Source organism: Carettochelys insculpta, chromosome 2 (assembly GCF_033958435.1).
Source record: "Carettochelys insculpta isolate YL-2023 chromosome 2, ASM3395843v1, whole genome shotgun sequence".
NCBI lineage: Eukaryota > Metazoa > Chordata > Testudines > Carettochelyidae > Carettochelys > Carettochelys insculpta.
In genome coordinates this window covers 78,271,499-78,298,805 of record NC_134138.1, presented here as the reverse complement: position 1 = coordinate 78,298,805, position 27,307 = coordinate 78,271,499, and the positions used below count along the sequence as shown (strand labels likewise).

At 42.1% G+C, this 27,307-nt stretch overlaps 1 protein-coding gene across 2 annotated transcripts in view; it reads left to right on the top strand.

Annotated features, from left to right (window-relative positions):
* Window positions 1-27,307, top strand: part of SNTG1 (syntrophin gamma 1) — a 628,960-nt gene that overhangs the window by 559,944 nt on the left and 41,709 nt on the right. For both annotated transcript variants that reach the window (XM_074987189.1, XM_074987190.1), the window contains 2 exons: window positions 4,315-4,467; window positions 13,444-13,536. In XM_074987189.1, the coding sequence (XP_074843290.1) occupies window positions 4,315-4,467; window positions 13,444-13,536 (246 nt within the window). The remainder of the gene's footprint in view (window positions 1-4,314; window positions 4,468-13,443; window positions 13,537-27,307) is intronic.

The following is a 27,307-nucleotide window of genomic DNA, read 5'->3' as shown; positions in this document are numbered from 1 at the left end:
AATCATTTCCCATGAATGTACTTGTGACATTTGATCAAATACCTGTTTAATAAATTAACTTAAAGTCACCTGATACCAGATGGTGAACCCCTTCCTCATGCTGGTGAGTGTTTGCCATCAGTGGGAGTACAAAAATGGCTCACCAGCATGAGGCAGGGATTCAGTCCAGCCCAATGTGATTCATCTGAGTTGGGCACATCTTGGTGACCCAGTGCTGAAAGCTGTTGGTGAGTAGGCACTATTAGTTTCTGAGCACTATCAGTCCCCACTGACTGCACTGGAAGTTCAGGCCATTTACATCTTGGAAAATTGGCCCAAGATGAGATTACTTATGAGCTATATTTTAAATAAAGTAAAAGGTGATATGTTCTTCAATAGAGGAATGTAGTGTAGTTTTTAGAGAAAATAGACTTTAGGGGGAGATATGAAGATAATGCTACTATCTGATGATTGTGAAGTATTCCACTTTAACTTGATTTTATTTTTTTTTTTTTCAAATTAATGAACCATGCTAGTTTCCCTTGGAGAAATGTATTGCTCTTACTTAATAGGTACATCACTCCTCCTGATGGTGGGGATGCTGGATTACACAGAATGTGGATGTGAGCCAAAGATTTCCTGACAGTCAGTTCTGCTGCAAGGCTGTTTCTTTGGACTTTTATGGTTATAAATAAATAAACGGTATCAATAAAATGACCATGGAGAATGAGGTAGCACTTTTCCTTCTTGTGAAAAATTCTTTCCCAGAAAATTTGTTTTTAGTTGAGATCCCAGGCATATAGTACAATTAAATCATTATTAGTCTCATATGTGAAGTCATCACAAGTCAAATAAAGGCCACCACAGACTAATAAGGGATAATGAAAGAACAGGATTATGATAATCACTAAGCAAGTGTCTGAGCGCATTATAGTTATACTGAAATGAAATGTCTTACCCCACAAAACAACTTCCATAAGAAGAAATGTTAGTTAATAAGGATGGCTTCTTGGTTCAGCTTAGTGAACGAGACTCCGGACAATTTTATCTCATATTTACAGAGTCCTTTAGAGAATTTTTCATGCTGTCTGTGGGAGGTCATACTACCCTGAACTAATATCTTATATGGGGCTGACACAAAGCACCCTTGTTACCTTTTTTTAACACATGGTGGTCAGTCCATTGACCCGCTTATCCGTTATTTAACAGACAGCAAGATTAGACAGCACAGTGTTGCACACTGATGCACAGGTGAAAATGTAGTGAAACGAGGGGGGAATAAAAGGGAATTCAGTTCTGCGTTCTGCTGCTGAGTTGTCAGAAAGCCTTTACCTAGCAGAAGGAAAATGATGGAAATAAAATGTGGATCTCATAAGAACAGAAGAACGGCCATACTGGGTCAGACCAAAGGGCTATCTAGCCCAGTATCCTGTCTTCTGACAGAAACCAATGCCTAATGCCCCAGAGGGAGTGAACAGAACAGGTAATCTTCAAGTGATTCCCCCGCTTCACCCATTACCAGCCTCTGACAAACGGCAGCTAGGAGCACCATTCTTACTCCCCTAGCTAATAAGCAGTGCCTTTGTTGTGAAAAGAATGAAGCTGGTTCTCAGCTGACCCACGGCCCCTTCTTCCCAGCCAGTCTCATGGCTGAGGCTGCCAAGGTGCTGGTACTCGGTACTGGAAAGTACCGGCACAAAAAATCACTGCCAATAAGTATTGATGGACCTGTCTTTCATGAATTTATCTCAGCACCTTATTAACATGGTGAAGTTCACTCTTTGGAAAACTGCAGATTTACAGGTTAATTATGCCATGCCCCTTGATGAACAGATCCATTGACTTGATAAAATATGCACCAGTCTCCTGTCCATTTGTGTGCTGTTCAGTGCTTAATCTGTAGGGGTAGGGGGAGCTTCCTTGGGATCAACCCCTGCACAGCCAGGCTCAGTATGTCATAGACCTGGCACATCTGTACTTATGTCAGCAATGAAAGTTTAAGAAATCCCTGTGTTTTGCTCTGAAACGTGTTTTTTTCTTAAAATTCTCATCATAGTTATATCCATCAGGGCTGCATCCAGTTTTGGCATTAGCAGTGGTTACTTCCTCGGACAAGAGGTACAAGGGTGTTTTTAATAGCTTCTAGGTTGTCATTCATCTGCATCCTAAATAGGTTGGTGATAGATTCAATTCCATAAACCTTCGTAGTCATTAGTAGCGTATGAACATTTTGGGATGTTTGTTTATGTGATCTAAGTACGATTGCATTATGATTGATTCTTCTAACCCAGAGCTGTCCAACCTGAAGCCTGGAGGACTCTGGGGCACCCTGGGGCTCAGACTTCTGGCCTCTGAGGTGGCTGTTAAGAAAATACTTGATTATTAATGGAAAATGTGATTAATGGTGCCCCTGCGTTGGTATGTTTTCACTAAGGGGAAAAGAACAGGGGTTGTCACCTTCCCAGGTGCCTCCCATTTCTTCCCCTGCAGTTCTAGGAGCAATTCTGGTGAGCTTAGGGCAGTGTTGACCAGCTGCTGTCCCTTCCCTGGTTCAGCTGTTGCACAATTTGCCAGGTGTCTGACTGATCCATCAATGGGAAAGGAAGGAAACAGCTCAGGCAACTCCTATTGCCTGCTTACCTCTCCATCAGTAAAAGTCCCAGAGACAGCAGGATAGTTCAACTGGCTCTGCGGGGAGCCTTGCTAAAGATGATATCCATCACCGCCTCAGTCATCTAGAGTAACACTGTACAAGAGAAACTGAGGACCAATAAACAGATTCTCTCCTTCAGCCCCAGCACAGTATGGAAAACTGGACGGTGGTGCTCTGACTTGTGTCTGTTGGCTGTGCTCCCCTGAAGGATCAGATGCCCGCTGGCGATAGCCAGAGTGCAGAGCATTCCAGCCACTCCCCTTCCCTCACTCCCAACATGACTTCTCTGCCACAGGCTAGAGGTACCAGCTTTGCACTCACTTGAGAGATCCTCCATGCCAGGAGACGATCCAAGTACCTACCCCCTGTGTCATTGTGGTCCAAATGTCTGTGGTTATGGGCCTGATCTCTAGATATCTGTTCTAAATGGAAAGACTCCTTCTGAGTTCAGTAGATTTTGAATCAGAGTAAATCACTGTAATAGCTGGTACACGGTGAGTACAGCCACTAATGAATCATAGCTAACTAAGACTTTCCTTAAACTCACCTGGCAAGAGGAAGAGCTCTGCACAAGCTCAAATGCTTGTATTTCCCACCAACAGAAGTTGATCCAATACAAGGTATGAGGGCACCCACCCCGAGACCCAAATAAATTTATTTCTATCCCTGATGCTTACTCAGAGCGCAATCTTCAGAAAATGTAGTTGTTCCTAGTGCCCTACATGGTCACTTTAGGTGGTGAACTTGTTGCATGTCATTTGTGACAATGAATATGTTGCACTGTGATCTTTGTGGGTTCTTTTGTTCTTGTTTTCACGGGACTGAAACTGAGTGAACGGTGTGCTGGAATTTAAACCACAATATTTCTTGTTTTTCAAAGTACTTTTTTAAAAAAAAATCATTGGTAACACTTTTTAATGGTGCTGTTTATTATGAATATTTCAATTATCAATCCTGTCAACTATGTAGTGCAAATTTTTCTACAGTCTGATATAGCGAATGTCTGTGTTGGTTGTTATATGTAATCTGCTTTCCTTAGGTTTTAAATTATAGACAAACAATTCTGAAAAGAGCAACTCTATTGGGCTGAACAAAAATCCCTTCTGGATGCCTTTAACAATGTGTATTTTAATACTGGCTTTAGTAAATTAGAACAAATATGGACTCTTTCCTGATGGTCTCAGTAGAGAGAGGCCAAGGACAGAATTACCATTTACATTAGAGTGTTCTCTCATGCCATTGCTGAGGTACAATGGGCTTCAGTGGTGGGATTTTCACAGCAGCTTAAAGAGTTTCATCTTGTGTATTGCTTGACCCTCTACTGCAGATGAATACAAGATGTATTTTATAGTCACTTCTTTATTTTAAATAATGGATACTTTTTTTTACCATTTATGAGAACATTTTAACATGTTAAAAGTTATGCCTGTGGTTTTCTGCAAACCCTGGTACAGTATGTTGTTAAACTGCACGGCTGTCAGCATAATGAGTCATTTCACATTCCTTCAGGTATCGACATTTAGTCCAAGCCTTTCTTTACAATTCCTGAAAATTTCACCTGCTAATGCAGTATGTCTAATGTTAGCAATGCCCAGCTATAGCGGTTGATTTGAGGCGTAGATATTTACAATATGAAATATTAATTATGTATGCCAGATTATATAACTTCAGGTTTTCATCAGGACAGTGATCTGTTGGATCATCGAAAACACTGTTTCAGTGTCCAGTCTGAATCTGGAGAGGACCTCTACTTTTCTGTGGAGTTAGAATGCGACCTCAGCCAATGGGAAAAAGCCTTCCAAACAGCAACTTTTTTAGAAGTTGAACGAATTCAGGTGAGCCGTGTGCCCTAATGACTGTATTCTGGAACTTTAATATGTAGTCGTCAGGGATGAAAATTAATAAGAAATGAGATGGAATCATCTAACCTAACATATTACATTAATGTTATGTTATTGTAGCTATACAGTGGCCTGGTTGTTCCTGGTTTTTGGATTATATATCTAGCATTTCTAGATAGACAGTATTGCTGGAATCTAAATACAAGATGACACTTACCTTTCCCATGGAATTTGTAATGAAAGAACATTCTTACCCATCTCAAATGTTTGCCTTGAATTATCACGGATAGGTAACTCAGTGGATAGTAGCAAAAGCAATGGGCAAAATAGGGGAGAAGGAAAACAGGAAAGAGTCTTTAGAGAATTGGGAGGTAATACAGCTGTTTGGACTCTATCATGCAGAAGACCCATTTCCGAGCCCATTTACAAGGATTAAACTCTCATTGCAGTCAATAGGTATTATATCAATGTGGGGGCAGAACGAGCCTAACAATATTTTGTTTTTTCGTATATTTCTCAGGGGTGAAAGTAATTTAAATGTCTTACCAGTCTGGAGGCCCAGTCTGATCCCCCAAATGCAGAGGGGCCACAGGCAGCAAGGCACCGCCCTGAACTCTAATGGCAATGTAAGGGGTCTGGAGCCACAGACACTGACTTCTTATTTGCTGGGGTTGGTTGGGCCCTGCCACTGCGCACACACACTCTGTTCCAGGCTCCACCCCCACTCCACACCTTCCCCTAATCCCTGCCTCACCTCTTCCAACTCCTACTCCAGCTCAGCCCCATCTCTTCACCCAAGTGCATCCTATCCCAGCTCCTCCTGCTCCCTCCTGGATCCTGAATGCCACAAATCAGCTATTTGCAGCTCTCTGGAAGCACTTGGAGGGAAGCAGATGAGCTGGTAATCACATGGCCACCAACAAGCAAAAGATGTGGTGGGGAGGAAAGTAGAGATAGGGAGCTTGGCACCAGTGGGTGCTCTGCAGCCACTAATATTTCCCTGTCGATGTTCCAGCTCCAGAGAACCCATAGAGTTCACCTACAGAGAGGACTCCTTTTAAATCACTGGGCCCCATTGCAGCTGCCCTTCCTCCCACTCTCCCGCCCCCCAGCCCCATGAGAAGCCTTGCTTGCCTCAGTCTCCCTCAAACAGCTGAACTATTGGATGCATAGAACCAGTTACAAACAGAGGTGAAACTTGGCCTGTATGCCTTGGCAGCCCTTTCTTACTGGTACACTGTACCCCAGCCTACTGGCCCACTTTCACCTCTGCGTTTCTTGTTCACTGAAATTTCTTTTTACTTCTCAGGTGCCAGAGTGGTGATTAGGTGATACCAGAGTAGAGATTAGTGATGGACTATTATGTGCCTATAACCAGAGAGTAAGATGGGCAATATTTGAGCCCAATTAGAATTTTACTGTGAAATTAAGGTGATAGATTTTTTTTTAATATAAAAAGATGCTCCAGGTGTTTTGTGACTTACTCACTGCTAGCTGTGATGCTAATACAGCAATCAGAAAAAGTCATTTTTGGGATGCATCTGCCAAGATGCTGTGATGATTACTCTTCCAGCTGCATCCATAAAACCATATTTTCATATTAGTAAAATATTTATGCTTTGAAGTATTAGATGCCGCCCATATGTGGTATATATAAGTGCTGGTTTGCAGTCAAAGATGAATCTCAGACATTTTGGGGCCCTCATTTGAGCATTTGACTCTTACTATTTAAACAGAACGTCAAATGTTGATATATGATAACATGTTCTTGATCTCAAAACCATCAGAGCTGAAATTAAATAAGTTTAGTTTGAGACTGGTTCCCATATGGCAGAATTACAAAAGCTGACATATGACTCTTTTCATTAATCTCAGAAATGCCAATTTTGAGCTTAAAAATGTTAGTCTCTATTACGTTTTAGAGGAATAGTTTGAACTTTGATTACTGTGCTAGAAAATAAGTGCAGTGTCACTATTTAAAAAATAATAATCCTGTAATTCAGAAATAATTAATATATGTCTTACTTCTCATATTGTTACCTGAGGCACTGTTTGCAACCGTGCTACAGGGCCGTCAATGAAAGAAAATATACATACACATCTGTAATAACCATCAGCACTTAAGTAACTTCAATTTTCTCACTTCCTTTATGTGTACTTGCTGTGCCACTTCTGATTTTTGGCTCTTTCTCTTAGATTTAGACTTCAAATGTATTCAGTACGCTGCCTGTGTCCTCAATGAAACCTTTTATAACAGTCTTATTTCCACATCACTCACTATGATCAGTAAATCTTATCTTCACTGAACTGAAAGCAAATTTTTTACATACCAAGCCTGCATTTTAGCTCTACCAAATGTGAGAAATGGAACTATCAACAGTAAAATATTTTATTGTTTGTGAAATTGACTGAAAGCCAAAATTCACAGTATCAGTTTAATCTTTTGTATGTACATTTTCAGCTCCAGTTCTGAATTTCTTCCTACATCCTGACATTGGGAGTGTGGGTGGAGGGAGGGGTAGAGTGGATGGGCAAGAGGGCAATTCCATAATCTGAAATTCTTTTAGTTCACTCTAATTTTCTTTCACTGGTCCATGTCTTAGTTTTTCTTCCCACAGATTTGTTGCACATTGCTCATCAAACACATAATAGATTTTCAGTGTTCTTTGAGAAGTGGCATGATTGGTCTCTGCAAAGTGCCAATGAGTCTCATTATTCTATGACAAGGAAGGAGCTAGGTTCAAATCAAAATAGGGGCTCATGGGTGGGTGATCAGAAAATGAAATATCAGTATAATTATTATTTGAGAGCACCCAATTATAAAGTCTCTATGCAGTGATGTACATAAGCAAAGTGAGAACTGCATTTAATTACTTATTTACATATACAGTTCACTTTGAATGTAAATCCAGGTTCATGCAGATATTTCATACATGTTTTTAAGAACTCTACTATATTGTTGTAATTTCATACCTCAAGAGCAGTCAATGGATCTCGGCCAATTTACAACAGCAAAGGATACATTCCAGGGAATTCATTAGGACGAAAATTTAGCAAGTTTTCATTGAAGGCAATGGGACTGCTCATGAGCTCCATCTATGTACCTTGATTAACTGGGACATAAGTCATAGCTTCTGCAGAGGGCTGTCCAGCACACAAGTAAAGAAAAAACTTTCCTTAGAAAAAAAAGTTGGGCTTTAGGAAGCCAAATGAACAATAAAGCTAATAGCAATTGACCATTAATGTGCCATGCAATTTATAATATTGTAGAGGAGCCATTGTGCATTATATTATACTTAATTATTTTTCTACAGAGCAGTAAGGAACATCCATGCATAGAATTAGATATTTCAAGAAAATAACAGAAGCCACGTTAATAGAGGGAAAAATAATTTTCTCTGCTCTAGTAAGGCATCTTTAAGTGTGAAAAGAGACCAAAAATACATCTGTGGTATTTATAGTACTGCTCAAATTAACTGAAGTCAACTAAATATGGCTGACAATCTCTCTTGAAGACCCTACTATTTTATGCTGAATTTTTCATTTCTTGCCTTATGGGCTTTCTTAGTGTCGTTTTTTTTTTATTATAGCTTTTCACTTCAGAAGATAGGTATTGTTGTGTAGCCTGTCTTGTGATTACATTTTAAAGATTGCCCCCATGGAAGCTTTTTTGTGTTTGAAAAGTTGAATTTTAAAGTCTGAATTGATTCTTGAACCTACAACCCAAGTGTTCTCAGGTACTCCAAACTTCAGATATAGCTCATAGTAAGCTCACAAAACATCATACCTTCCATAATTTAAACATCTCCTTGGAATTGACATATGAACTAAGTGCGTAGGGTGTAAGGAGTGTAATGCTTGGGCTGTCTTCTTTTGTAGCTGAGCTCCTCAATCATTCATAAACCTGGATTAAGATTTTATACTCTGGGAGTGCAGTGGGACTGAGTGAGATGATACTTTGTGGCTTTTCATTTGGGATCTATTTTTGACCAGATTTCATATTTTTGTGTAGAAAATCAATACTCAATGTCACGTTTTCCAGTGGTCAATTGTCCTATAACTTATAGTACATCTTTAATGTTTGTCTTAAAGCTGTAATAAGTTTTAAAGTCTCCGTGCACCTTTGTGGTATTCTTTATTGTATTATCTTCAAGTTTCTGAAGGAGGAGCTGAATTAAAAATAGCAGAGGAATACAATTTGAGAAGACATGTAGAATAAAGGGTTAACTAGTTTTCCTTTATCCAATAGTGCATATTCTAAATTCGCTGCAACAATTTAATAATAATGAATTAATACTTAGGACTATTACTTTTATTATTACAGTGCCTGTGAGCTCTTGTCGTGCTGAGGATCACATTGCTCTTGGTGCTGTACAATCACAGAATAAAAGATGTCTCCCCACCCAAAGACCTGAAAGTGGGTCCATTAGTTTGAAGTGATAGTTCGAGGCTGATTTTCTAAATAGGTGGAGCTGCTGATTATGGTATCAGAATATGTCTGCTCATTTAGAGCAGGCAGTTATTCCCAATGTGAGAGATTCTCTTTTGCACAAATTTCAGTCATCAGTGTAGTTTTTGTGTTTCCTTTATGTAGCCCGAGTGATGTAAATAAAACCTTTGTTCTATAAATGATGTAGTAAGTTAATAATAGAATGCTGCAGTTACCAGTTTTTGCTTTTGCATGCAAAACCTGAGAGAATTTCAGTATTTGGGAGTTCATTAATGTGATCTATTGTGAAATATTTTACTTTACACTTGTGAACCTGCTGCTTTTTCTTTCAATGGCTAAAATTTGGCCAAAGCCAAAATCATTTTTTTTCTGTATTTGACCCAAGGAAAAAATAGTTTTTATAATATTATAATAGTTATTATAATATAATTGTTACAGTGCATTTGATGTGCAAACCACCCTCACTTCTACAGACATAACAAATAAACTATGAAGGTAAACCTACAAAATGAAACCCTGTGAGTTTTTAAAAGAGCATTAATTATCATTTTTAAGGATGAGAACCACATCAATATTTATTACAGTTAATATTTTGGCTACATCTACACTAGCCCCAAACTTCAAAATGGCCACGCAAATGGCCATTTTGAAGTTTACTAATGAAGCACTGAAATGCATATTCAGTGCCTCATTAGCATGCGGGTGGCCGCGGTGCTTCGAAATTGGCGCGGCTCACCGCCGCACGACTCATCCTGACAGGGCTCCTTTTCAAAAGGACCCCACCTACTTCAAAGTCCCCTTATTCCCATGAGCAGATCTCATCCCCCATAAGGGGACTTCGAAGTAGGCGGGGTCCTTTCGAAAAGGAGCCCTGTCGGGACAAGCCACGCGGCGGCGAGCCGTGTCAATTTGGAAGCGCCGCGGCTGCCGGCATGCTAATGAGTCGCTGAATATGCATTTCAGTGCTTCATTAGTAAACTTCGAAATGGCCATTTGCATGGCCATTTCGAAGTCCCCTTATGGGGGATGAGATCTGCTCATGGGAATAAGGGGACTTTGAAGTAGGTGGGGTCCTTTCAAAAAGGAGCCCCGGCGGGACGAGCCACAGAGCGGCGAGCCATGTCAATTTTGAAGCGCCGCGGCTGCCGGCATGCTAATGAGGCACTGAATATGCATTTCAGCGCTTCATTAGTAAACTTTGAAATGGCCATGCAAATAGCCATTTCGAAGTCCCCTTATGGGGGATGAGATCTGCTCGTGGGAATAAGGGGACTTTGAAGTAGGTGGGGTCCTTTCGAAAAAGAGCCCCGTCAGGATGAGCCGCATGGCGGCTCGCCACGCCAATTTCGAAGCGCTGCGGCCGCCCGCATACTAATGAGGCGCTGAATATGCATTTCAGCGCTTCATTAGTAAACTTCGAAATGGCCATTTGCGTGTCTATTTCGAACTTTGGGGCTAGTGTAGACATGGCCTTTGTGTGGTTGAGTGGTCGAAGTGTGTGTGTACAACTTGAAGGAATGGGAACTGCCCTGTCATTTCTCTCACTCTAGCTGTGTCTACACGTGCACGCTACTTCGAAGTAGCGGCACTAACTTCGAAATAGCGCCCGTCACGGCTACACGCATCGGGCGCTATTTCGAAGTTAACTTCGACGTTAGGCAGCGAGACGTCGAAGTCGCTAACCCCATGAGGGGATAGGAATAGCGCCCTACTTCGACATTCAATGTCGAAGTAGGGACCGTGTAGTCGTTGCGCGTCCCGCAACTTCGAAATAGCAGGGTCCGCCATGGCGGCCATCAGGTGAGGGGTTGAGAGATGCTCTCTCTCCAGCCCCTGTGGGGCTCTATGGTCACCGTGGGCAGCGGCCCTTAGCCCAGGGCTTCTGGCTGCTGCTGCGGCAGCTGGGGATCCATGCTGCAGGCACAGGGTCTGCAACCAGTTGTCGGCTCTGTGGATCTTGTGTTGTTTAGTGCAAGTGTGTCTGGGAGGGGCCCTTTAAGGGAGCGGCTTGCTGTTGAGTCCGCCTTGTGACCCTGTCTGCAGCTGTGCCTGGCACCCTTATTTCGATGTGTGCTACTTTGGCGTGTAGACGTTCCCTCGCAGCGCCTATTTCCATGTGGTGCTGCGCAACGTCAAAGTTGAACATTGACGTTGCCAGCCCTGGAGGACGTGTAGACATTACTTTCGATGTCACTACATCGAAATAAGCTATTTCGATGTAGCGTTCACGTGTAGACGTAGCCTCTGTCTAGTAGTTGGCAAAAAAATTGCATATCTGCTCTATTGACAACTAATGGAGATTATACTTCAGTAGGTGCTAGAGGTCTGCCTGTTTAAAGCTGAAAGATTTGTATTGTGTGATGTGTGTGTACAGTTTATCTAACAATTCTGATGTGTGTCTTGATGCAGCTATCAACTTATTCCACCCTGGAGAGAAAAGGTGTGAACATATAGTTCCGCAGCATATTAGTTAAACAGGATGCGAACATTTCAGTTCCCCACAATATACTTAGTTTAACTTTTTCAAAAAGTCAGTGTCCAAATCATAGAATAATCAATTTCTAATAGATCAATTTTCCTGTAATATAAGAAGCATGTATACATGGTTCATCTTTTTGGACAAAGAAGAACCTTTCTGCAATGAAGGTGTAGTTTGTGTTCCTTGTATTCAGGTTGCCCATTTAAGTTGTATTCAAAAAGTAAAGCCACCCTGTTTGTATTTCTGAATAAATAAGGGTATGTGTCCCTGAGTTAGTTTATTTAGGGTGCCCCAAATGTGGTATAATGTTAATGTCAAAACAGCACTTTTTTCACATGAATCAATGGCATTACAGTAACAAAAATGTCAATTAGATGCCATAAGACTATCTACAGTGAACATTTTCCACAACCACAAAATACTTTAACAGTTTACTTTTGTTGGGGTTGCATGAAGACATATTACTTTGTGTTTTGTTATTGTCAGATTTTATGTTATATAACACATCACAGTGCAAAGGGTTTAAAGAAGTAGTATATACCAAGACACACATAAATACTAAAACATTAAAGGTAAGATTTTCAAAAACACTCAACATCAGCCTAACTCTGTTCCTGGTGAAGTCAATGATAAAACTCCCATTGTCATCAGAGTTAGGCCACCACTGATGACTTTTGAAAATTCTATCCTAAGTTTCTATATTTAAGGATATATTACGGCCAACACAAACCAAGGTTCCTCAAAAGAGATCTCTAAATCCATATTCAGGCACCTAACAAAACATGGCTTTGCTATTAGAGGCTCTGAACACTCACAACTCCCGTAGTTTTCCATTTTGGGGCTAACGTCTCAGAATTGTTAAGAACTCATGACAGAATAATAAAGAGAGTCCAATTCACTTCAATGGGCCCAGGAATTCACCCATGGTATGCTCACCTGGGTTAGCTTTGATGCTAACACATCGAGAAAAATAAGTGTGTTTGTTGGCATGTTTCTTGGTTTTCTTGGTGCTATTCATTTAAACCCACCATCCCATATGAAATATGTGTCTTCATAAACACAGTACATCAAAAACTGACTTACATCAATATTAATAGTTCTGTGACATACTGTGCATGTATAATTAACATCCATGAACTGGATGAAAACGAAAGATCCTGCAATCTGTGCTCTTGCTTAGGATCTTCAGCTCAAAGATAGTTGGGATCTTAATTGTCTCTGACTTTAATCTGAAAAGTAAAATTCCCATAAGGATTTCCCTTGTGATAGGGCTGTGCAAAACACAATGTTTTAAAGCACTTTGGTGGATCAGATTTTGATGTAAGTAAATATTTTTGAGAAGGAAAACCAGAGTTTGTGTTGAACAATACAAGCTTGCCATTACGGACCTGAAGCCTGCTTTCAAGAAGAGCTCAGTTTGATCAAGAAAATGTCATTAATTGATTTCTCATTTCATACATCAAAATGTCATGTTCTTAAAGTAATGAAAGAATGAATGCCATTTAAAATGTCAAGGTTTTCTCATAAAAGCTGGAACTACATATTATCTATTTGATGACACTGAAATTTCTCCGTGGATTGCATAAATTATTTTTCACCATATTGTACCACTGGTTTAGCAGATGACGAAAAAGCAAATAGCATCTCAAACAGATATTGTTTGCAGACACAGTTATTTGTTCTTCGAGGGTTCAGGAGAGGCTACTGTATTTTATTTTCTAAAATCAATGTAAAGTCTGGCTATAAAACGTGAGTTTCTTTTTAGCAGTTGCTGCAGTGAACCTTTAAAATTACTGTAGAATTATATTTAATTTGTTTTTAAAAGGAAATGAAAGACTCTTTTGATTGTATTGGTACAATTTCCTCTCTGGTGTGATTTAAGCTCCACCAGGGATAAAATTGCCCAAATGCCTATCAGCAATCCTTTGTCTGACAATAATTGGGAGATGTGTGCATTAGAGCAACCAAACAGAATTTTCTGGAGCTAACCAACACATGCAGAGCTACTTATTATACTAACTATGTTTTCTAATTTTTGCAGTGCAAGACATATGCCTGTGTTTTGGAGAGCCATCTTATGGGGCTTACCATTGACTTTGGCATGGGCTTTGTCTGTTTTGATGCTGCCACAAAGGTAAAGGTCTAAGACCCACTGTGACATTAATATTCGTCTTCCAAGTATTATATTGTGAGATGGAGTGTTAGTCAGTGCCTTTTTTGTTAAAAAACAAGGTCCAGTACTCATCTGACTCCCTACTCCCAGTCAGTCCCATGGCTGGGGCTGGTGAGGTACCAGTACTCTGTACCAGCAAGTACTGGAACAAAAAACCACTGGTGTTAAGACATCATGGAAATACATTCTTTCCATATGTCACATTTAACTGGGCCACCATATGTCACATCCCTTGTTGTTGTGTTTTGTTTTTTTAAATCTGGGGTTGTTTCTGAATGATATGGGATGTTGCAAACTATAATGCAGTTGTTAATAAGAAACCTGTGCCAACCCTGGTCAAGTGTCAAATCCTCATACTACAATTTAACAGGAGAGCCCAAATGGATTCAGGTTGACATCATTGGTGTTATCTTGTCTCCATCAAATTTTACAGCCATACCTTGTTGGAATCCTTAGTGGCACAGGAATTGCTCAGTGGAAACCCATCATTCCCCATCTCCATTTTGTGCTAATGGACAGTATTATTATTATTATTATTGCAATCTCAAATCTGTGTTAATTCATATTTGTATGCATAGTGTTTGTAAATTTATTATACGAAAAGGCCTGGCACAGATATATTGATCGAAGTGTACCTCTTCTGGCTTTCCCATCAGGATAGAAAAGGTATATCAGCCATCTGAAAGGAGCAGGCTTTGGTAATTTGATTCAGTCACTGTATGCATGTCTTGTCATATTTCTACCACCAGCCTTAAAATCATTCCGGTCACTTAGTCACCCTGAACGAAATAATTTGTTTTAACAAGCAAGTTCTTATATTATGATTATTATGAGCCTGGTTCAAAACCACTGAAGTCAGTGTGAGTCTTTATACTGGCTTCACTGTGCTTTGGATCAAGTTTTAGTATAGCTGCACAAAATACTACAAGTATCTCTCCCTGACTATTTGACTGAAGTAAAGAATGACTCTACTTTGGGCCATGCAAACATATCTTGTGTGCTCAATTTCCAGAGACATTAAAACAGTTGAGTTTTGCTCATGTGAATCCTCAGCAAAAATGTTAAGTGTCAGAGAGAGTGAGTTTTTAATATGCTTTCTGTAAACACATGGATATTTGGTTTGTCCTTGCTTTGTGGGTTTGGGAGTCTGAGGGTCGGAGTTAGACTTGAAGGAGAGAGAATCAGAGGGGAACAATGAGCCAAAACCAATATCCTTTGCAACAAGAAGGAGAGGCTGGGTAAGGCAGAGCCAGGTCCAGCAACAGCAACTACAGCAATCTGCTGCCATTGCCACTTTCCACTTGATCAGTGTTCTGACAAGAATATGGGGATATAGTTTGGTGGAGAATTTTAAAGTCAAGCACATGTCCACATCCAAGTGTGGCACCATAAGTTACATGCAAACCAACGTCCCACCCTTTGCATCTCCCCATCAGGCAAAGGAAAGAGGTTAAGTATGGACTAGAAGCAAATAAGAATCATCAGGGAAAGGGACGACACCTCACAGTAGTGTCTGGGCATGGGGGCAGAAGTAGCAAAGGAGGAATGAGGTCTCAAAGCAGGAAAGTAATGGATATGATCTTACTTATCTGTAAGTGTAGCCAAGGTGAACTTCATCTCTGAATGGCAGTTGTCAGAGTGCCTGCACCAGATGGTGGAAGGAAAAGTCCAAGGAAATAAAGCTAACAGACCTGGACAATTGCTGTCTGGTGAAACTGGCACATAACCTGCTTGATCTTCTAACTTTGACTGAAGCTTGGATATGTATAGCTGCTGTTTCACTTGCTAGCCCTGTTATTACTCAGAAGTCTTCAGTTTATGCAATCCCAAAGCTTCAGTGCTTGGCCCAAACCTCTGTCTGGATCATAAAGCATATAGAATTACTAGGTTCAGACATAAAACAGGGTGCCACTACCTTCTCTCTCTCTCGCTCTCTCTCTCTCTCTCTGTAACAATGACTTGGGGACAATGACAGAAAATACCAACTTATAAATGTAGTGCTCTCAGTGTATTGGGTCTGAATGGAACACTGCTTACCACAAGGAGACCCACATCCTAAGATATTTCACAGGTACTGGAATGTGACATAGGCAGTTAAATGAGTTATACAGTACTCTTCACAACTACAACTGCACATATACCGAAAATGTCTTTGCAGGAATGTAATGAGAAAATATTGTCTGTAACCTCTTCACCTAGTAAACACATTTTATAGGAGCCAACTTATTTGAGGAAGAGTCCCTCAAAAAAGGTCCATCTGGGTGAGAGTGAAATTTCTGACATCCCATAATTTTATATACCTGTTCTTTCTAAATTATTGAGAGATTTAGAGCTCCACATCTTCCACCTGATAAGAGCAATGTTCATCCAGTCAGAGAATATGAAGACTACTACGTGACGCATCTTCAGCAAGCTGACACAATCTCAAGTACAGAAAGTGAACTGTTCACAACATATTTGTAAAATTAAAAATTATGTTGGAATCTTAATAAACCTGTATAAAGTGAATTTGAATACTGAATAAACTTAGGGAAGTCACGGTCCATTTATGGACATTCCCTGGGCAGAAAAGAGGGCCTTAATTATTGTGTGAAGAGGTAACTCAGTTCTGAGCCGATATCGGGGAGGAGGGATAGCTTGGTGGTTTGAGCATTGGCCTTCTGGATTCAGAGTTGTGAGTTTAATCCTTAAGGAGGCCATTTAGGGATTGGGACAAATAAATGCCAGGGATGGTGCTTGGTCCTGCCAAGCAGGCAGCAGACTGGACTAGATGACCTCCAGAGGTCCCTTCCAGTTTTAGGAGATATGTAATTTTTCAGGACAATTTTGCAAAGATGATTTAACTGAAACTATTATCTCTGCCTAGTGATCAAATTTACATTGCTGGGTAGTGCAAATGAGCTTTGACTGAGCAGGATGGATGCAGTTGAAAACAATGCAAAGCAGAAATCAAGATGCAAGGAAGGAATGTGAATGAAGCAAAATTTAAAAAGCCCCGTACTATAAAAATATGTTTTTTTAAAAACATTGTTTTTTATAAAATAACCCACACTGCTCCAGTTATCACTAGACCTGTGCATTAATAACACTGCAGCAATGAAAAATACTGTTTCCAATGGCACAAGTGTGTTAATAATTTAAAGAATTCTTGACTTTTGTTCATTTTTAGTTAAAGCATTCTTTCAAAAAAAATTAAATGCAACTTCAGCCAGGAGCTATGAGAACCTTTCACAAGAGAGCATGACATGGATCCTTGAGTTCACTTGTAAGTTTCACTTCCAGCCAAAAAATGTAGATATGACCCACCATGTGAGAACCTGTTGAGATACGCTTAAACCAGTTTTGTTTCCACCAACACAGCCAAGTTATTTGACTCCATTTCCACCAAGCAGCCCCAGGCTCATATCACTTTGTAATTTGCATTTTCAATCTCCCTCTTCCTCCCAGATTATTTCATTTTCTTAGATATGTAATGGCACGCAAGCCCTTTTTATGCATTCATAGAATTTACAGCTGGAGGGGGACATTAAATCTAAGCAGATCTGTATATCATAGACCATTAAATGTCATCACTTTAGCTCTATAGTGAGCCCACAGGCTTTAGAGGCACCTACCAAGCCCCCTTCCCATTTTCAGAGTATTTCATGGGAGAGTGGCTGGGTTGCCCACCCTTCTACCTGCCCTGTCTTCAGAGGAGATGGCTGTATCCAATCCTCCCTCGTCTGCAGCATCAGAACCCAGCAAGACTCCAAGGGATAGCCTGCTTCAGCTTCCCTAGTTAAAATTCCAGAATTTTCCCCTAGAATATTTTGTCTGACCTTTTTTGGTTTGCACTAATCCCTTGTGTTTTCCATTCTGAAACTAAATTCTTGGAACCAATAAAAAGATGTTGGACATTTGAACTGAGTGACCAAAATTCTTTGCGCTATTAGAGAAATGCAGCTTCCTGAATTTGAAACACATCACACTCCAATTAATGAAAACACCAAACAAAATCTTCCCCAAAATTCTGTGGCTAGCTACCGCTGAGAGTTTCTCAGTTCTACTGACTTTTTTTCTCTTAGGGCATTAAGATGCCAGACCTCCAGAATTCTATCAGAAATTTTCATGTTAGGAGGGGCCTAAATACTTTTTTATAAAATGCATATTCTTCTTAATCTACAGCAAGTATATTTTAATACAGGTTGAATGTCTCTAGTTCAGTACTCTCTGGTCTGGCAACATCTGTAATCTGACATGATTTTTTTAGCCAGATAACCACTTACCATGGGTGTAGCCAAGTTTCCCATGGCCCCATAAAGTTTGTTTACAGCCACCAGTCCTGGCTTTCAGTGTTTTGTGCTTTCATTTAGCTCTAATTTACCCCTTAATGTCATCTAAGAACCCAGTAAGCAGTGGAAGTGTTGATAACGCTGCCAGATAATATTGACCTCCCATCATCCAGCAAATTCTCTTGTTCAGCACTGGTTGGGTTCCAGGGGTGCCAAACTAGAAAGGTACAACCTATACCAGTTTCATATTTGTATTGATTGCTTTTCAAGGCAGTTCTTCATTTTTCTGTGAACATTTTTGCTTCTATCTGATTATTCTCTGTCTAGCAAACGTAAGGTGCATGAAGTTTTTTTTTTTTTATTCCCAAACGATTAAATATTGGAACCAAATTCAAAGATCACTATTCCATTTTCATTCAGACCATGGTCAGCCAAGCATCCTTTTTAAGTCTGTGGAAGTTTGCATGCATTGGAAATGGGTTCAACAACAACAGCAACACCTAAAGTTGGGTATTAAGACAAGAACCTCAGGATTTGGCCTGGCTGTTAAATGCGTAGTGACTGTTGTGCATGCCTGAACAGGGCTTCCATCTATTCTAACAGTCTATTGGAGATGACTGATTTCTTTGACATCATGATTTGTACCATGCATCAGGGCCATATATATAATATGCAACTGATATGTTTCAGTGCATGCCTGTGCTTATGAATTTCCTACTCACTTGCAAGTTTGCCAACAGTAAAAATTTATAACTCACCCCAGGATGTTGGTGGAACATATATAAATAATCATATACATGATACATGATAATAATTGATGAGAAACCAGCCAATAGGCCATGAAAAAACAACCTTGTGCATATCTATCAGCAATCACAGATGGTCGATGAGATAGTGTACAGATTAGGGTTTTAGTGTGGAATCTCCATAGAAAACTTAATTAATGTCTGGCAAGGGTCAAGAAATATGTGAAGTCAAATCTTAGCTAAAGAAAAAAGACCCAAATTCTGCTCCTTCAAGAGGTATCAGAATCCTATTGATACATATGTAACCTCACAAAGTGTAAATAGGCCCCTAAAAGTCATTACACATGGCAATAAAAACATCTGCCACTTGTGCCAAATCTCTAGATAAAGGTTATACCTCCTAAAACTGACACTCTCTGGTCCAGCAACATCTATTGTCTGGCTGTTCCTGGACCAGAGAGCTGGACAGGAGGGAAAACTAGAACCCACATACTCCAGCTGCCCTGGGGGGTTGGAGTTGGCATCCCCCAGCAACCCCACAGGGGGCAGCTATGTGCAGCTGTAGCTGGACCCAGAGCCCTCCCCCGCCCCTAAACAACACTGTGGGGGCAGCCACATGGGGTGGAAGCTGACTCCCCCTCTCAGGCCTGTGCTGGAGCTACATCTCCTGGCAACCCCATGGGAAGTAGCTGTGCAGGGCCAGGGCCAGCATCAGCATCCGCCAGTGGTCAGTGTGCCTAGGAGCCCCCACATCCTGTGGCAGGGTTTGGCTGGCCCAGCAGCAGATGGGTGAGCAGCCCAGTGGTGGTGGCGCCTTCAGGGCTTGTGCAGGAAACCTTCTGAGGTCTGGCAAAATTCTCTCGTTCAGGACCTGTCAGGTCCTGGCCATGCTGGACCAGGGAGGTACAACCTTCACTTCTTGAGCTTGGTTGCCACCACAGACTCAAGTTTAAAGTAGGGATGTGTGTGTGTGTGTGTGTGTGTGTGTGTGTTTTTACCAGAGCATCAGCTTCTCCTCCCTAGCTCACCATTTCTCTCTTATGAAACTTATATGTATTGTACTTTCAAGGTACATGTGAAAGATTAAGGTCAATATGTTACTATGCTCTTCAGGAAAGATCACTCGGAGTATACATTAAATAAATTCACTCTGTAAGAGTCACATTAGTAATTTCTAAAAATATTTTAGACCCTTCAAGATATTACTGTTGATTGTCAATTTGTATAATTACACAATAGTTCTCATGTTAAATTTGGCTTTTATTCTGTAGCACATTGGTGATCCTTGAAACACATAGGCGACGTCTACACTAGCCCCAAACTTCGAAATGGCCACTCAAATGACCATTTCAAAGTTTACTAATGAAGCGCTGAAATGCATATTCAGCACCTCATTAGCATGTGGGTGGCCGTGGCGCTTCGAAATGGACGCGGCTTGCCGCCGCGCGGCTCGTCCCGACGGGGCTCCTTTTCGAAAGGACCCTGCCTACTTCCAAGTCTCCTTATTCCCATGAGCAGATGGGAATAAAGGGACTTCAAAGTAGGCGGGGTCCTTTCGAAAAGGAGCCCCGTCGGGATGAGCCGCGGGGCGGCAAGCCACATCAATTTCGAAGCGCCGTGGCCGCCCACATGCTAATGAGGCACTGAATATGCATTTCAGCGCTTCATTAGTAAACTTCGAAATGGCCATTTGCGTGGCCATTTTGAAGTTTGGGGCTAGTGTAGACACGGCCATATTGTCCCTTTCCCTGCATTCTACTTAGATGTGATCTTTTGAGCACACTTGGGAAACCACCTTCTACATTTTGTTACGTAGGGAGCTTGTAACTCCCAATATGTGCCCTTCTACGCTGCTTCTTTAAAATATGAAAACTACTTTAGATCCCACAGTCACCATAAGATTGTGAAATTCTTCCACTACATTCACCAGTCTAGATTCTCCTTCTCCACCCCCCCATTCTTACTGAAAATGGTGAGTAGTTATTCAGGCAAAGAATCCTGTTGAAATCAGTGGGCCTATTCATGGAATAACTGTTCATTAGTGTTAGTCAGTGTCTGACAATCTGGGCCAGTCTGTTTAATAGTTCTCCAGTTCATTAGTGGACACTGACCTAGTTGTACTGACAGTTAAGTTATTTAAACATGATACAGTAAACTCTATCATATCCAGCAACCCCAGGACTGGGAGGTTACTGGATATTAAAATATTCTGGGTAATAGAGAGCTATACCTAGCAAAGCATAACACTAAAGAAAAATAAGATAAGTTATTAAGAAACAAGCAGAAATGTATCCAGAGTATTTTACTTGCCAACAACAGTAGTATTGTATACTGTAAATGTATACTGTATTTATTTGTATTTACTTTCACTATACTCTTCTTATGGAAAATATAACTAAAATTTACTTATGGTTAAAATTCCAGTTATTTGACGGTGACTTCTGGGTTACCGAATGATGGTTGAGATAGAGTTTACTGTAGCAGCATTTTAATTCTTTTGTTTTCTTACTAACTTATTTCCAAATTCCCTTTGTTCAATTACTTGATTTTTTATTAATAAAATTTTATTTAATTTGATGAATGAGTAATGAGCCAAATTTCACAAATGAGACTAAATCAATAGCATTGCTTATGTATATGTTTACATCTAGGCAAGCATCTTTGTAAACTTATACAGGTTAACATAAGAACGGCCATACTGGGTCAAACTAACGGTTCATCTAGCCCACTATCAAGTCTTTCAACAGTGGCCAATGTCAGATGCCCCACAGGGAGCGAACAGAATATGTAGCCATCCTCCTGTCATTGATTTCCACCCTTTGACAAATGGATGTTAGGGATGCCATTCCTACCCATCCTGTCTAATAGCCATTGATGGACCTAATATCCATGAATTTATCTAGTTCTTTTTTGGGCCTTAAAGATTTAACTTCTGAAATCCAGGACACTCTCTGGTCTGGTAACATCCATGTTCCAACAGGACAAAGGATGTTGCCAGACCATAGAGCTCCAGTAGCTGGGAGTCCCAGCCCAAGCTGGCCAACTACAATCAGGTTGATTGCAGAGGGACTGGCAGTGACTGGGGAATGGTGGCCAACAGCTGGGGCCAGGAAATGATGGCCCATGGCTGGGAGATGGTGAGTGGTAGACAAGTGACTGGGGAATGGCGGCCTGCACCTGTAGGGCTGGGGAGGTATCAGGCTGCAGCCAGGAAACAACAACTGGGCCAGGAAACCACAAACAGTGCTAGAAATCTGGTGGCTGGTCCTGGGAAGCCCAGCAGCTAGTCCCTGGAAACCAGCAGCCCAGTGGCTGGGTTGGGAAGCCACCAGCCTGGCTACCAAGATGGGTGAGACCTGGGTGGTTGCTGGGAGGGGACCCCCAGGACTGGGGACTAGAGGCCATCAGGTAAGCATTAACCTCACCTGGTCTGGCATAATCCCTCGTCTAGGTCCGCAGGGTACTGTACCAGGTAGGTCCAACCTGTACTTCTTACACAAAAAAGCATAAAAATCTCCATGGCTTACTTCCCTGCCTAATTTAATGAGCAGTAATGTTTCTCTTTGTAGCCCTAACTCAGTGATACAGGCTTTCATCTGTATTGACCCTATTTAAACATGTTTACATCATATTTCAATAAAAAATATCTAGAAAATGTTTTTCTGAATCTGTCCAAGAGACATAAATATAGTCAAGAAATTGATTTCAACTGTTGTTTAAAATCAGTTCAACTGTTGATATAAATCATATTATTACATTCTCTTAAGTATGCCCTGCTCTCTCTCATTCTTTGTCTAGTTCACAGCTGAAAACCAGCCAGCAGCAGTTTGTCTTGTAGACAGTTTTTGCTGGTAGATCAAAAAGCTACTTTGATTTGAATGAGCAGACATTAAGACTTGCTAATTAAACCAGATTCTTCCAACCTTATGGGAGAATCTCAATTGCCTACTAAGATAGGGTTGTAAACTATAAAGTAGCCCTTTAGTGACCCTAAAAGATAAATAAGTGAACATACAATTCTCTTCCCTTTGATAGATGAAGGTTAAAACTCAAACAAGTATTTACTCTTCTAACCTGTCTCCAGATCGAACATTCAAGAGTTCTTTTTTATCATTCAAGATTTACACTATAATGGGGCCCTACCACATATAGCTTCTTAATGATCTTAACAACTGTTTAACTAAGATTAAAGAATAAATTCTACCACATGCTCACTTGTTCAAAGTAATCAGATCACTATGGCAGAAAGACCACCTGCTTAGTTGCTTATGTGTACACCATAAGGACAAATTCACAAAAAGCGCCAACTGAAATTGTCCATATGAAGGTAATGCAAAAATGTGTATGGTGCTAGTGACATACCTGTGAAACAAAGTCAGATCACTCATAACTGTACTGATAGCATATTTGCCACTAGCAGCTTCCTTGAGGAAAATTGGAAAGTTTTCTGAAGCTACTCCGTTAACATTCTTTAAGGGGTGTGGTGTCGCACAGGATGTCATTATTGAAGTTCCTTCCCCCCACTGCCACCTTCTTCCCCATTTTTCTGTTAAAATGAAGTTAAACAGAACTCAAACAATTAGGACAGGACTCATTTCTCTTGGCTATCCAATCATGTACATCAGATTGCCAGCCAGTTAACATCTCCACTTTTTCTGCACACTTTGTTCGTCTCAGGCATCTAATTTATATGGGCCACTGGAGTCCTAGAGGCTCCTTTCTTTGGGTAGGCTCTGAGGGTATGTTTATTGTACAATTAAAAATCCACACCTGCCCTGGCCTTCGTACTGGGGCTTGCAGGGCTTAGGTGAAGGAGCTATTTAATTCTTGCTTAGATGTTCAGGCTTGGGTTGGGGCCCAGCCTCTAGGACACAATGGCTGTGGGGAGGGTCCCAGATCAGGCTGAAGCCAACTCCCAAATGTCTGCACCTCAATTAATCAAACTGACTTTTGTCCTCAGCTGTCTAATTGCAATGTGGATAGACATACCTCAACATTTAAGAGGGTAAGGCGAACGTTCCACTTTCATTGTGGCCACCTCTACACTACAGCGATCTTTCAGAATGTAATCTCCCAGAAGCTCATCTCCGAAAACATCTTCTTGTGTCCACACAGAGAGTGCGGCTCGGAAGACCAAAGCTCTCTTTCGCAAGGGAGCAGCCACACCGCGCCAGCCTACGTTTGGAAAACAAGGGCCGGGCAACGCTGTGGATGGGGTCTCAGGGCTGACAAGCCCTTCTCGGTGCCCCAGCTAGCCACTCCCTTAAAGCTCCCCCACCCAGACAAGGCCGCTCTGAGGATGCTGCCGAGACCTGCTGTGCTGCACGCAGCACAATGGAGCCTGTGCATGGGTCTGAGGCTTGCAGCTGAGAGCCACAGACCAAGAACAGCTCCAGACCCGCATGCTCACCCTGGCTGGGCTGCTAGCCAAAGACCTGTCCGCAGGGCCCCCAACCCCCCATCACTGCTCTTGCCCATCCACCCCTGAACCTGTGCCCCCACTAACAACAAGGGACATAGGGGTGTTGAACAAAGAAACCACTTACTCACAAACCTGGATCAGGGACTTGGAACGGGGGGTGTGTGCTCAGTCATCTAAGGGTGTGGGGGGTCTCAAGCCACAGCTACATAGTGGACACTTACCAAACGGTCCTAGGGTGATGGCTGGTGATGCTCGGCTGGAGGTTGCGTGGCTAGATTACCTCAATGGGACGGCAATCACAAAGGTCCCATTGAGGTACCACCCTATACTGAAAACCCACAGACCACTATGCTTATCTACACGCCTCCAGCTTCCATCCAGGGCACACTATATGATCAATGGTATACAGCCAGGCACTAAGGTACAACCGCATTTGCTTTAATCTGTCAGAGGCTACATCTACACGTGCCCCAAACTTTGAAATGGCCACGCAAATGGCCATTTCGAAGTTTACTAATGAAGCGTGGAAATGCATATTCAGCGCTTCATTAGCATGCGGGCGGCAGCGGCGCTTCGAAATTGACGCTACTTGCCGCTGCGCGGCGCGTCCAGACGGGGCTCCTTTTCGAAAGGACGCCACCTACTTCGAAGTCCCCTTATTCCCATGAGCTCATGGGAATAAGGGGACTTCGAAGCAGGCGGGGTCCTTTCGAAAAGGAGCCCCATCTGGACGCGCCGCATGGCGGCAAGGCACATCAATTTCGAAGCGCTGCTGCCGCCCACATGCTAATGAAGCGCTGAATATGCATTTCCGCGCTCCATTAGTAAAATTCGAATGGCCATTTGCGTGGCCATTTCGAAGTTTGGGGCACGTGTAGACACGGCCAGACAGAGACAAACGTCTGCAAGACCTTTACCAGGCTTTCCTGAAACTACAATACCCACCTAAGGAAGTGAAGAAACAGACTGACAGAACCGGATATGTACCCAGAAGCCACCTGCTGCAAGACGGGCCTCACAAGGAAAACAAAACACCACTGGCCATCTCATACAACCCCCAGCTAAAGCCTCTCTAGCACATCATCAGTGATCTTCAACCCATCCTAGACAATGATCCTTCACTCTCACAGACCTTCCGGAGGCAGGCCTGTCCTCTCCTACAGACAGCCTGCCAACCTTAAACAAATCCTCACCAGCAACTATAGAACACAACTCAGTAACTCTAACCCTGTACCCAATCCCTGCAACAAACCTCGCTGCCAACTCTGCCCAAATATCTACACCAGCAATATCATTACATGACCTAACATCAACCATATCATCAGGGGCTCTTTCACCTGCATATCTACTAATATAATATATGCCATCATGTGCCAGCAATGCCCCGCTACAATTTACATTGGCCAAACTGGACAGTCTCTACGTAAAAGAATAAATGGACATAAATCAGACATCAGGAACGGTAACATACAAAACCCTGCAGGAGAACACTTCAGTCTCCCTGGATACTCAGTAACAGATTTAAAAGTAGCAGTCCTACAACAACAACAACAACAAAATCAAAAATAAAATGGAGAGAGAAATCTCGGAGCTGCAATTTATTTGCAAACTAAACTCCACCAACCAAGGATTAAACAGAGACTGGGAGTGGCTGGCCCCTTAAAAAGCAGCTTCTCTGTTCCTGATGTTCAGACCTCAACATTAGAATCTGACAATGGACCACATCCTCCTGACTGACCTGACCTGTTTTCTCCTCTCTAAATGTTTACTACCAATAATGGGCCATTTCCACCCTGACTGAATACACCTTGTCAGCTCTGGCCCTCCCCTTTGCTGAGACCCCCTTCTTTAAATCCTCCTTTGAACCCCCCACCACTCATGCATCTGACGGACCGGGTCTTTGCCCATGAAAGCTTATGCTCCAAAATATCTGTTAGTCTATAAGGTGCCACGGGACTTCTTGTTTTTAAAGATACAGACTAACATGGCTACCTCTCTGATAAAGGTCCCATTGGTTGACCTGTCATCCTCCAGTGGGGCCTTGATCTCTGGCTCCTGGTGGCTGCCCCAGGTGGGGGCTTCCAGCTGGTCTGGGAATATTTTTGGCTCCTTCTTGCTCACGGCCGCCAGGGGATCCTCTGCCACCAAGTCGAGAACAGTGCATGGGGGAGAACTGCCCGCATGCCTGAGGAGGGCATGGAGCTCCTGCCTCCCAAGTGCCTGGTAGTGTCCTGGGCCCATACATATCCTTGCCTCAGCTATTTTACCTTGAAGCACACTTGCTCCAAAGTGCCTGCAAGGTGGCTTCAGATGGAGAGGCTGATGGCCAGCTGGCCATAATCAGGGGCATTCCTCCTTTTGCCCCCAGTTGTGTGCAGGGCATCCTCATCGTGCCAGAACCCCAGCAGGTCCCAGAGCTTGGGCTCTGTCCAGGAGGACACCCTCACCTTTTTGGCTGGGGCTCGCTTCTGGGACTCCTTAACAGCTAGGTCGGGAGCGCTGGCGGGGGGAGGGTTGCGCAGGGGCTGATAGCTCACCATGGGGCATCTCTCAGCTACAGGGGGTGGCTGCAAGGGCATGCTTCCTGCCATGGGGTTTCTGGGTCACTATGACTTTAAAAGCAGTTGGGCACAGGGAGCGTAGACTGGGGGGCACTAGCCAGGGTGTCTCCAGGCTCCAGGTGGCTGGCACCAGGGAGGACTGCTCTTTCAAAAGAGTGGCCTGTGGAGCATCTACTCGTACTTTTTTTTTTTGTGTGTGACAAAATCTTTCGAAAGGAGGTGCTTCTCCTAATCCAGAAGGGGGAAGAGAGCTTCTGAAAGAAGAACCACATTCTTTCAATTTTCTTTTGAAAGAACGCATTTTGTGTACATCCCCGGCTTTTCAGTTTCTCACCTGCTGCTGTCAGTGTGAGCATTCATGGGAGATTTTTCCCTTAAATTCTGCAAAAGTGCAAAAGATTGCATAAAGATGCTTCTTCGTCTTGTTAATGGCAGCAATGTCAGCTCATTATTCTCATTAACTGGTATTGTGCTTGGCGCTGTACAAACATATGCTAATAATTTATAATTAAATCTGTTTTCCTTTTCTGTTCAGTGAATGTGATCCCATTTGAATGTTCTCCTCATCACATCCTGGGTTATTGATGTGCTGTAAATAACATGGATGCACTTCTACATACTTCCGGTGTATCTCATTTTTATTTTATTCATCAGGTTCATCACTGTTATATACATCTGCTCTTTCATACAGAATTCTTGAAATATTCACAGCAATCTCCAAGACTGTGTTTC